The sequence below is a fragment of the Pungitius pungitius genome, chromosome 18 (genome assembly GCF_949316345.1).
Source record: "Pungitius pungitius chromosome 18, fPunPun2.1, whole genome shotgun sequence".
Taxonomy (NCBI): domain Eukaryota; kingdom Metazoa; phylum Chordata; class Actinopteri; order Perciformes; family Gasterosteidae; genus Pungitius; species Pungitius pungitius.
Genome location: NC_084917.1, coordinates 10,432,120 through 10,444,405, shown reverse-complemented (window position 1 = coordinate 10,444,405; position 12,286 = coordinate 10,432,120). Strand labels below are relative to the sequence as shown.

General features: G+C 40.7%; 1 protein-coding gene across 1 annotated transcript in view; it reads right to left on the bottom strand.

Moving 5' to 3' along the window:
• Positions 1-720: 720 nt before the first annotated feature.
• LOC119226437 (ephrin type-A receptor 5) overlaps positions 721-12,286 on the bottom strand; it is a 52,970-nt gene continuing 41,404 nt past the window's right edge. The window contains exons 15-19 of the mRNA XM_037484417.2: positions 12,113-12,254; positions 10,236-10,385; positions 7,116-7,309; positions 5,898-6,062; positions 721-5,539 (exon numbers count right to left, since the gene is read on the bottom strand). Coding sequence (XP_037340314.2) covers positions 5,428-5,539; positions 5,898-6,062; positions 7,116-7,309; positions 10,236-10,385; positions 12,113-12,254 — 763 coding nt within the window. The 3' untranslated portion in view covers positions 721-5,427. The remainder of the gene's footprint in view (positions 5,540-5,897; positions 6,063-7,115; positions 7,310-10,235; positions 10,386-12,112; positions 12,255-12,286) is intronic.

Genomic DNA, 12,286 nt, shown 5'->3' with positions numbered 1-12,286 from the left:
ACCAAGAAATCGTGTCTAATTGCCTAGCCTGCAAACAGTCGTTCACAATTACATTGTTGGGCTGAAATAGCTCATTACATTCAAAGCATTGGGAGATATAAATACAGACAAAAATCCTAACAAAGGATAAAAATGATAGTCTAGTCATTTTCTCTATTAACTGCATTAGCTGCATCCATAAAACATGTCATTAATAATTTAAATATGTTCTAAATAACTAAATCCAGCATAACAATGTCAAGGTAAGCCTTTGGTTCCAACAACGGGCACTTTGTCCTGTTGTCACGGAGTCCCATCAGCTAATACCAACACAACACGCGCTCAATATGACGGCAGTAAAATACAGATCTTTAGTAGGCATAATGTTTACATCCTTTACATCCTAATTTGGTACGGTAGCATTTGCTAATCAACATCAAATTATGCACAGCTGCATTTGGCCATGAACCAAAGTATTGGATCCGGGATTTTTCCATTGTATTTTGTATTGTTGCTGAAAACACAAGTTGACAATGCATAATCTTCAAGATAATCTTCACAAACCAACACAGACACAATCGTCAGAAGGGAAGTGCCATAAATGAAGGACAGCCCAGTCATGTCAACAGTGCACACAAAGAGGCTGTGAAGGCAGATTAGTCACCGTGATAACATGTAGATTCATTAAAGCCACTTGCAAAGGCTTCAAAATTCTTGACAACGACACATTTTAGATATTTTCAAAGGATTTATTGCAAAAATATAGATTTTGATAACACACTACAAAAACATCAACACAAACATAATACATGACAGTCTCAAGGACAAACCAATGGCACATCAATTGTATTGTTACTGTGCATTTAAATATTCACAAAACAGTTATTCAGTTCTTTTAAACATTATGTGTGAGTAGCTGATAAAATGATCGTTTGGGGGAAAACCTAATAACCACATACCTGCTTTTGTATGTTGATACTTTAGTGAAAGCTGCACAAGAAAACATATCGACGTCCCAATAAAGTTACTCATATTCCACTTCCTGAGAAGTTAAACATACAGTCGTATAGTGGGTGGAGCCTCTGGCAAAAAAAAACATTTTTCTACAAATTAGCATTTGAAAGATTCATGACACATATGCCGAAAAAGCACGTAAAAAACAGTAATATACTGAAAAACCAGAAGACTGTTATTAGTAAAGCTGTGTCCCAGATAAAGCCCCACCCACGTCTCTGCTTTTTGTTTAGGTGGTTATTAAAAGACACCAACACTAGTTTTTTGCATTTAGAAAATGTCTTGAAATCAGTCAGATATCAGAGAAAGTTGCTTTTAAGTATTTATGGTTATTTCATCCCCTAATGGTGTATGCAAATATTATAATTATATCAGGTATTGCTTTTCTACAATTTCTAGAATTCAGTACAAATGCAAGATTATGTTCTGGAAATGTATATTAATTGAAATTAGTTCCCTTTTCTAAACAACAAGGTTGTTTGCACAAACCTTAAATCAAACGTATTACTTCATGTAATTTGACAGTTACACATGTGGCGTAACACTTCAAGTCATTATGAAGTAACAACACATCAATAAATCTTTACAAGTCTCTGATGGTTTTCTGTGCTTTGTTTCTGCCTGCCAGATAAAATGTGCAACAACAGACGGCGAGGATAAAATAATGCCGTTGCAAAACTGCTGAGAATAAATCATTTCAATGACTAAGATGTACATGTATTGTTGTTTGCAAAGACAACATACCAATGGCAGCTTTTACACTCAGCGGTGATAGTGCTAAAGTTGCTACTCTCGGAAGTTTGTCATCATCAGGGGTTATAGAGCCTTAAGTCATATCAACCGCTCACTAAGACTTCTCTCAAACCCCGTGCTTACGTTTGGAGGGTGTATCGTTGTGCCGTACACAAGGTGGTGCTCTACATCAATGACGCTTTAGTTTTCTATATATATATATAACTTTGATTTATTCTTAAAAATATTACCAATGCCTTGTGCTTAACTGTTAAATGTCACTATGGGAAGCATTGAAAATATGAAGTGATATACTCAGCATGAGGGAACTCAGTAATCATAGTAATTGTAAAATAGATCAATAAGAATAACTTAAAAGTCAGTCAACTATAGACATTTGTAGTCAAACCAAGAGGGCACAAGATTTGTTATAAAGTGCAAATTAAATTAGTTCCAAGATACACATGGTCAGACATTCTTCTTAATGCCTGAAGATATTGTTGGCAAAAAGCAAATAAATAGCATTTTGGCAGGGGAGGAAAAATGGTGCTCATAATATGAGAGGCACTTATAAGGGTGTACTTTTCACCAATTGTTCATGGCACAGGCATGGTTTTAAGTTGAAAATTATGTGAAGAGTGGTTATAAAAAGCCAATAACATGAAATTTGGGTGGGGTCAAAACACTTTTTATCTTCATCACATGTGGTATTCACATGACTCAAGGGGCCACCCAGCATTATTTCAACCGTACATGCCTTATATTCTCAAATATAAAAAGGGGCACCATATCAGTTATGCATTTCCCGCCGCAGCACTTGAAATCTGCATTGCCACAATAATCTACCCGCAGTGCGTTTGTGTTTAACTAACAGAAGTTGGTGGCAGACTCAGACTTGCTAAAAAGATTAAATGTTGCGAAAAAGCTCTTGTTCTTAGCGCATCGTATATCAGGAGCCACACCTCCGAAATGATGTATGGAGACTAAAGAATCAAGCAAACTTTCACTGTTAGAACATTTTGACTTTGAAAACACATTCCCATATAGAATACCAATTCAAATTACTCAGTCTTTTATGAAACCAGTCAAGGAGTATTATCTTTATGAGCAGGTGGAATAGTTTAAAAGCCCCAAGTGAGTTTGGCCATGAAGGCCTTTTTTTTGCCTTTTCCTGTGGAAGTCAACAGTAAGTTTGAGTTTAAAAGCAAAATGTATCCACTAAAAAATGAAATTCCCCTTTAAAACCTTACATTCTTCTTGTGTGCTTTTCATACAGTCAAATAATAACACTTCTTATAAAACTAGACTTACAATCTCATTTTGTTTCGACTCTTAAGCCATAGCATCTGCACGGTGTATAACCAAGAATATATTAGCACATCATCTGCAAAGAGGATATATATTGTTAGAACTCAGGCCCTGCTAAGGTGTACGTAGTTGTGAAAATGGTCAAGTCTAAGCAATAAAGCACTGATTAGTAATCTATAATATATTATACTAAAGAGAAGCAAAGCAAAGGGTGGATGACTGACATCATTGTATACATTTAAACCATACCAGAAGTTCATATTCAGTTCATAGCATGATCCCTGTGCACACCCCTCTGGCTTTTTTAAAAACAACAGAGCAATTATTGCGGTCTCATTTAGGGCCGCTGAAAATATTTCTAGGTCTTGTACCAAAACTTGAAAGGAAATACAATCACCAACAACATAACATGAATATCTGATAATTCTGCATACCCTTTAGGGCACCCTTACAGGGGGACAGATGTGCTGGTTGCCCCCACCTGACAGTGGCGCAGGTCTAGTAGCTCAAGTAGCAGAAACGCTGATTTAGAATATGTCACAATTTACTAGTGTATGCTTGATCAATACCAACTTGTCCACATAATGGTAGACAGAAGAACAATGCTCCCTGCTTTAAATATAATATACATTATATACATGAATGACATGTAGCTGCTCGGTAGTCCAACAGAGAGTATAATGATGAAACAAACTGTCATCATTATTACTCTTTTTTTAAAACAAGAATAAAAAAATGATTATCAAGTGTATCAATATTGCCTCCTTGTTTTCAGCAGTCCTGTGAGGTTCTTAGTGGTGTAGCTGACATGTGGTGGAGAGACCTGGCACGGTGAACTGAAGAGATTGTTGAGGGTTTTCTGCGGTACCTGAAGGTTATTGGTTAAGTGAAGGCTCTGTGAAAATCTGAGTGACCTCTTGAGTGAAGGCTGCCTTGGAATCCAAGTTGAGATTCCATTTGAATCTGAGTGAAGGTTTATTAAAATATCAGTAAACAGTCCCACTTGAATCTCACCGGCGGTTCAGTTATCACATGTTCCATCAGTGTCCATTTCTCATCCACTTCAAGGAAAAGAAAACCACTGTTGTATTGAATGTTTCAGCTGAATCCTACAGGAAGTCACATGTGATATTTCCATTAGAACATGTCCGACCTAAAGCCTGCGCGAAGGTTGATCAGAATATGGATGAAGGATAAGCAGAGGTTCCTGTAGAAAGTTAACGATTCTTCTAAACTCTGAAGGACGCGCTGAGTGTATCTGAGTGAACCTTCCACTAAAACATGCGTAAAGTATCCAGTTGTAAGCGGAAAGTTTGAAATAGCATCTTCATGGTCTAGGGGTTGATCTCCATCATCAAGATGTTTATGGAGATTCCCAAAGATGATTAGGGCAAAGATGCAGGATAGCCATCTTTGACAATGTGCATTCAGAAGCTTGGTTAAAGCACCATATAGATAACATCGTCTCTGCTCGGTGCCATTTCCATATCAAACAAAGTTGAATGATATGGCAACCAGGTGTTGTGAAGTGCTATACATTCAGACAGAAGAGCAGTAAAAGGGTACAGTAATGCTTCCAGCATTGCTTATTTTAACACTTTCCTTTTGTTGGTTCAATAAGACGTGTCCCATGTGGAAGCAGCCAGACCTCACCAACTTCCTTGTTATAGTGTTGTAAATTATAGCCCCTTCAAACAATAACGTTGCATTGTGTAGTCTTGTCTTGCATTGGGTTGGAAGACAAGGTAGTACACAATGCTGAATGAGTCTTAAAACTGCACTGGTGTTGTATGAAGACGTGCATGTGACAGGAAAACAAAATCCTAAGCCGCATGGCAAAGCAAAGCCTGGAAGCAACGAACGTGTTGTGCATGGTCCGGTAGTATTCTCCCCCGCCTGAGGATGGTTTTCAGTTCAATGTTTTGTGATGGAACAACACTTCCAGAGAAACAGTTCAGATCCACCTGGTTCGAATCGCCTAAGATGAGCTGAAAATGTTAAGTCTGAGCCCCCTACATGAATCTGTATCCGAGATACAGCCGAGAAGAGCTGGCTACTCTCGTTTGATCAAACACAGAGATTTCCCAATCCCAAATATACACACAAACTGAACAATTAGAATGAAAACTCTTCACTTCTGCTCAGCTCACCATCTTCTTTCCTTCATGTCGCACCACTGCAGTCAGTTGAGTTTGGTTTTAGTTAAAAATCTCAGGTGACACACAAGAACCACAATGAAGAACGTGGACCTTCCAGCTCAGCTCCGTATACGCTGGGCTTCTTTGTCCGTAGAAAGTGCTAAGCCGTTCTAGGTCCAACCGCAAGTCTATTTGTCAAATACTAGGTCCATATGTTGTGTGTGTGTGTGTGTGTGTGCATGCCTGTACATATCCATCAGATCTTTACAGCAGAGTTGGTGTTGTTCATGTGGACTCTCATCTCCTGAATACTAGTGATGATTTTTTTTTGATGTCCAGCAAGGTTCACTCCTACTCTTCGTAGATCCCTGAAAAACAGCACAGAAAACAACAGGCCCAAATCATGGAGTAGTCTGCTTACAAATAAACAGAAACATGATGCAAGTGATTAAAAAAAACACTGAACTTTGAACTTGCTTCCCTTTCCCTATTCTGTGGCTCTTTTTTTGGAGATGCTCTCAGTACTGTAATGGGTGTGTGCTTTTTAGAACTCAGTCAGTTCAACCAAAGTTTCTAAAAAGAACCCTTTAAACCACAAAAAATAATCGTCCCTATGTAAACTGACAAGCGTATTTTTTTAACCTGAGTGAATAAAACCGAAACCATCTGCACGGCTCGACATTCTGCTAATTCTTTGTGATTGCAAGTGCGTGGAAGAGGCCTTACTCTGATGTCATCTGAGCCACTGTCTCCAGTGAAGAATAACCTCCTTCCACGAAGAGCTCCGTGTAACGACCCATCTTGATGGAGTCGAGCCATTCCCCCACGGTCTGGCTCAGAGTGCGGCAGTTCCCTTCTACGCTGGCGTGCTCCACTAACAGGTTGGAAACCCTGGTGCATATGAAGATGAACATTCAGTAAGACTGTCACAACAATGAAAGAATAAGAGTACACTAAATATAAAGCAGAGGGATTCTCTGCACAATCAACTATATTTCGAAGTCCAGGGATGAGCACAATAGTCAAGGCAGTCAGCAGCGGGACTTCGTTATGCTATTTATGCATCATCACGCAAAGCGGAAAAGGCTGTCCGCTCAAATGTCTTTGTCATTCAGCTCACTCTCCACGCTTTCAAACGGACATGTTCATGCAAGCTAACAACATTCTCCACGCTGTAGCTAGAACAAGGGGGTCATGTGGAACAAGGAGACGCGTCCCTTTAGTCTGGGTGACTGCCATATGTTATTGCATGGGCTATTAGATATGCCATGGATTTATTGTCCCTTTGTAAGGTTTTATGTGTGTGAGAAAGGAGGAAACAAACAGATTACACATCATTTCATTATCGCTCCAAAGAAAATGAGGTAATGAAGGTGTCCGACTAAAAGTGGGATTCCCAGCCCTTTATAGCCGTTTCATGTCATTATACACTAATGCAATGTGCGTACACAGCGGTGAAATACTAATTGAATATTCAAATGTTACAATAATCGAAAGATACCCCACTAAATACAATACAAACTAATGTGTGGTTTAAGGGAAATCCATTCACTTTCATTTATTTATCTCGTCTACTTTGCAGGCACGCAGCAGCTAACTGCTTCGTCCACCCTGATTTAATTATGCAGCGACACAAGACTTCTACATTTCTATTTTATCTGAATGGTGACGAGTCTATTAGTGTGCAGATTTGGGTTTGAGTCACTTTGGAATGATTAGGCCAATTAAAACAAAAGGAATTTTTGAGACAAAAGGAATGTCTGTAAAAACCAACATGCAGCTATTCCTGAAAAAAGTAAACGAAAATACATCAAGTGGCCTTTTACCAGCAGTAGGTGTGAAAATCCAGTCCCTAAAGTTGACCAGCAACTACTTGGATTGAATATTTGTTTGCGTTGGCCTTCAGAATAAAAGGAAAAACTAAAATACTTTGTGAATTCATACCTGTGTGAGGAGTTGACCAGTTTCTTCAATGAGCTGGGATTGCGGATGAGTTTGTCGAGCAGGCAGACAATCTCATCAAACTTGGGCCGGTTGCTGCGTTCTCGCTGCCAACAGTCCATCATGAGGTGGTATAAAGCCTCAGGGCAGTCCATAGGACCCGGTAACCTATAGCTCTCCTCAACTGCCTTTATGACCTGCGGACCAAAACAAATAACGGTAAGGGTATGGTTTCGGGTTACGCTCTGCAAGCACAAATCAGGTACCTTGATTGAGAAAGTAGAGGAAAAGGAGTGAGAAGGCCACACAGAGTTTAGAATAAGGTTTTAGGAGTTGCAGTGGCAAACAGCCATAGCAGCGTGAGTCTCGCTCCTTCTTCACTTGGACTTAAATGCAATGTCCAGCGCGTTAACAGTGCAGCAACAACTATTGTCTCAGTAAAGAAATGTCCATCATATTCAAGAAAAATTGAATCTGAAAAATATTATCTAAGCTATCTAAGGTTTTAAATGTTGATTCATTCTAAAATATGCTGATCAGTTTTCAAATTGGTTCGAAGGACTCCGGACTCCGGAGAGAAGACTCCCAAATGTGTACACATACACAGTAACAATGATGACCAAAGGTTAAGGTGGCCGGGTCTACTGGACAAAGTCTGGATAATAAGACTTATTCCCATCGTACAGAGAAGACACAACGTGTTAAGACGAACATGGAATTACCTTCTCACAGCAGGCCCGCGACAAACAGCAGAAGCAATGTCACTCCCAATTTTAAATCTCCGGAGCAAATTGAACCCAGATGTTTGCTCCAGGGAAGCTCCTGCTCTCTATCTGACCCTGCACTCAAACCTCCATGAAGTTAGAAAGCAAAAACGACCCCCCCCCCCTCCTGCGAGGATCAACAAACAATATTTGTGTACTTGATACGCAGCACGGCTTGGTTAATCATTTCCGCAAGTGAGAAGCACTGAATCACAGATATTTTCCTTTTTTTTGAGGGGGGGATTGAATTAGAGGAATAAGAAATAAATCCTGGCTCTCTCCGTCAAGACCCAGCAGAGGAAAACTAGCTGGAGTTCTTAGTCTAATTCAACGAGTGCAAGAAACAAACGGGAAATGATTTGTAGAGTTCAGCCTCTGCTTGTGTCAAATTCACACAAAAAAACTGCCCACGATGGCACTCTCCGATAAACCCGAGCGCTCGCACCAAAGCATTCCTCTCTCACACTTTGGTGCAAGCACGTGTGGCGAGAGGCACGACGCAGGGGTGACTGGCCGGGAGGAAAGAGCGGGAAGGGAAAGAGCGGGAAGGGAAAGAGCGGGATGAACCAGAAGGAAAGGGAGAAAACAGACAAGAGAGACAAATGAGAAGAAGGCATGGAGGATGAACGGGGGAGTGATGGGGAAACAGAAGGAGGGAGCTTAGAGAAAGAGGAGTGCGAGGCCCTGCACTTTCTGGCGCAGATCAGAGAAAATCCAGCATAACGCTTTCAATTAAACATCAAACGTCTTCCCCTCTATCTCTCTCCTCCCCACTCTCTAGACTTCTCGGAGACAGACACAGCCTACTAACCAAGAGGGAGGAAAGGAGGGAGGGGTCTCGAGCAGGGGAGGAAGAGGTTACCGCAGGGCTGTGCGCGCGTATGTTGTCTGCATGTTGGTGGGTGGGAAATGAGCCGAGGCCGATGCTACTTTCTCACCCACCGGAATCCAACCACCGTAATGCAGGTGCTCCTCTTTCCCTCACCCTCTTCTTATCACACAGTGGAGATAAGGTAGGGAAAAGAGAAGTAGGGGAAAGAAGGAGGCAGGGAAGGTGGGACAATTTTCCCTAACATCCTCAAATAAACACACACACAAATCACACACAGGTCATTTGGGTTCTTGCAGAGTCGCGCTATAACGACACCACGACAACTCAATCTCATTTGATCAGATATGTCCCAAGTGGCTGTGTTTTGTTCTTAAAATCTTGAAGCCAAATGGGAGATGTAAAGCCTAAGTGAGTATGCAGTTTGGCTTTTTTCCATGCCAGGTTTTTATGCTTAGCTCTGCACCTTCCTGTATTCACCTGTTTCACTCTTTTGCTTACACAAGCTTTTTGCTGCATCCCAAAGTGTGTTTTCTTTGAAGCTATTCATTCTCATGGTCCATCCTTTGCACCAATAGATGAACAAAAACAGGTCCCTGCTAACATTGTTGTTTCATTTTTTTTTTTTTCTTCATTCACATCTTCATCGCAGTCTTTATTATGCACAAGTACTAAGTACACAATAAAAACATATTTTGTATGCAGTAGAATATGCCTAAATTTGGATAAATATAGAACTAATATCAATACACTTGTAATCAAAAATCCATCTTTATCATTAAGATATGAAACAACCCGAAGGTTAAGACGATCCCATCTTAGGTTAAAATGTATTTGTGACCTCGGATCTTGCAGTTGACCAGCTGAAACATCAGTTTTCCACATATGCTGCTTCCAATTTCCTTCAAGCTAAAGTTGGACATTTTGGAAAATACGCTTGTTAGCTTTCAGGACGTGAGATGGATTAAAACGATCGATACCACGCTCATGGCCTGTTAAATATAAGTTACATCCAGGAGAAACGGCTTGCTCGGCTCTGTCAAATGGAAACAAATCTGCTGACAAGCAATGCTTAATGTCACTAATTATCACGCTACATGTCATTTGTTCTCGGCTCCAGGTAGTTGCTAGGCAACCATACTTTAGGAAGCTATTGGTTAGGACCAAGAACTAGTCTGGCACATAACACCCCTAACACAACAAACTGTCCCTTAATTTCTACACATTAAACAACGAAGATATGAGTTATTATATAGAAAATGAATCAATAATTTCATCACTACTGGGAAAACTCCACCTGCTGATGAAAATCATGCGATAATATTGAAAGTCACAGAACAGCTAATTTACAGACCATGAGCTGAGACCTTTTTGGTCGGTGGTCCCTATTTATTTTCCTGCTTTCTTCGCATGTGCCGCAGGTTGAAAACCTACCTTCCACTTGGTGATGAAATTGCAGGGTTCAAAACAACACCAATTTAAAACTGACTAAATGCATAATGCATGTGGGCGCGTTCACGTCAAACTTACATCTTGATTGGACATCTCCCAGTATGGCCTCTCTCCGTACGACATCACTTCCCACATGACGATCCCGTAACTCCACACGTCGCTGGCCGAGGTGAACTTCCTGTAGGCGATGGCCTCCGGAGCCGTCCAGCGGATGGGAATCTTCCCGCCCTGTGACAACATGCCAGAACATTCACCTTGTTGGGTTTAAAGGAAACTAGGCTTCAACATGTGACTTCGATTCCTTCGCGGTGATTAACACGAATAACACTTGCATGTTTACATCCACAACAAATCAGCGCCACACTTCTACAAATGACCTTCCGGTGTGAAAATACAGCTGCAGGCATTCAAAATTCCAAAGGCGGAAACAAAGAGAAGACCTTAATTGAGACACTTGTGCCGCATGTGGTCCAACTTACAATTGCGCTAATGAACACATTCATGATACCGAGTTTCATTTTCTTTAACAAATCCCCCGTCCTAACTGTTGGGGGCTTCACATTCTTCTGAATCGTTCTCCACATCTTCATTATCGCGCTTTCATTGCAAAAGTTCACTAGACGACTGCTGAGTTCCAGAAGAAAGTGTTTTTGGTTGATGAGTAGTGAAATTAGCCTGATGCGGTATTGATGAACACAGCAGCAGGATGTCTCAGGGTCTGATCATTTCAAGTGTCAATTTTGTTACTCTCACTGCCGTCAAAGGAGGGAGAAAGCAAGACGGAGAGAGGAGAGAAAACGAGAGACATGTAGCCTGGCAGTGAGAGGTGGTGACATGCTATGTGGCGTAAAGGCAGCGAGACTAGGTGCTAATTGAGTGTTGTGGTAGACTGAGCCGAGCACTAATTGGTCGCCATCCCGCAGGAACCAGCCAATTTCTGGCTGACAGGACGCCACTCAGCCCGGTACGCTAAGCTCAATTTAGAACCGGCTGCCATCTGTGTGTTTGTGTGTGTGAGTGTGTATATTAGGTTGAAGAAAGACTCTCACGTTAGAGTTTTCAAGTTAATCCAAAGCTTGCTGTACCGCAGTACACACTGAATGGGATAACCTTTCCCCGTTCTCTCTCACACACTGAAACAGATACTAAGGAGCTAAATACAGTCAAAAAGTTTTACAAATATTTATATTGTGAGTCAAATTTGAGTTTTGGTCTCGAACCAATACAATATATTTGAAATAAAAAAATCAGTGAATGAAAAGTATTTTGATAAATTTATTTGTTAAAAAAATGTATTAGAATTTTTCACTTATATTTAATTTTATTTTTGTGGTCATATTTTTCAGTTGCAGATTTCAAATCGTATTTTTTCATATTTTCACGTTCATATTTTTGCCATGATCAGGCTTAAGGGGGCGTGGCATCAACTGAGAGGGGCGTGGCATCACAAGTGCCTGCTGAAGAAATAATGAACACCTTTGTCAACCACATTGCCTTTAGGAAGGGTAGGCACCACGAGACTTATGAATCAACACTTTCTATACACATAGTCACTCATAATTACACGCTCCTCTCGGGGCCAAAAGTAAAAAGTTAAAAAATGCAACCTGAAAGGAAACCTGAGCCAACCTTTTTTTATTTGAACACATTGTTGTTGTTTTTGTTCAAGACCAAATCTGGAACTTTCAGGTACAAATTTGTTTTTCCGATGACCAAAACCATTCTGGATCTGGATTTGGGGATCAGCACAAAACAACTAACAACTATTGATTATTTGTTGTTGCAAACCAGCCACATATTTGCTGCTTTTCAGCTTTTATTTTTTGAAGACGTCACCTCTGGGTCGGAGAAATTGTGACCCGGATACTTGAAACCATAAATGACAAAGGAATAAATTGAAATGAAGGAAAAGGTTTCCCCTATAATCTCCACATTCCAAAAATGATCAGTCTTACCCGTGTGGTGTACGCAGCCTCCGGGTCATCTTCCAGGACTCGGGACAGACCAAAATCAGATACTTTAGACACAAGGTTGCCGTTGACCAGGATGTTACGGGCTGCGAGGTCCCGGTGGACGTAGCCCATGTCGGACAGGTATCTGCATTTATCAACCAAAACGGGAGGATTAAC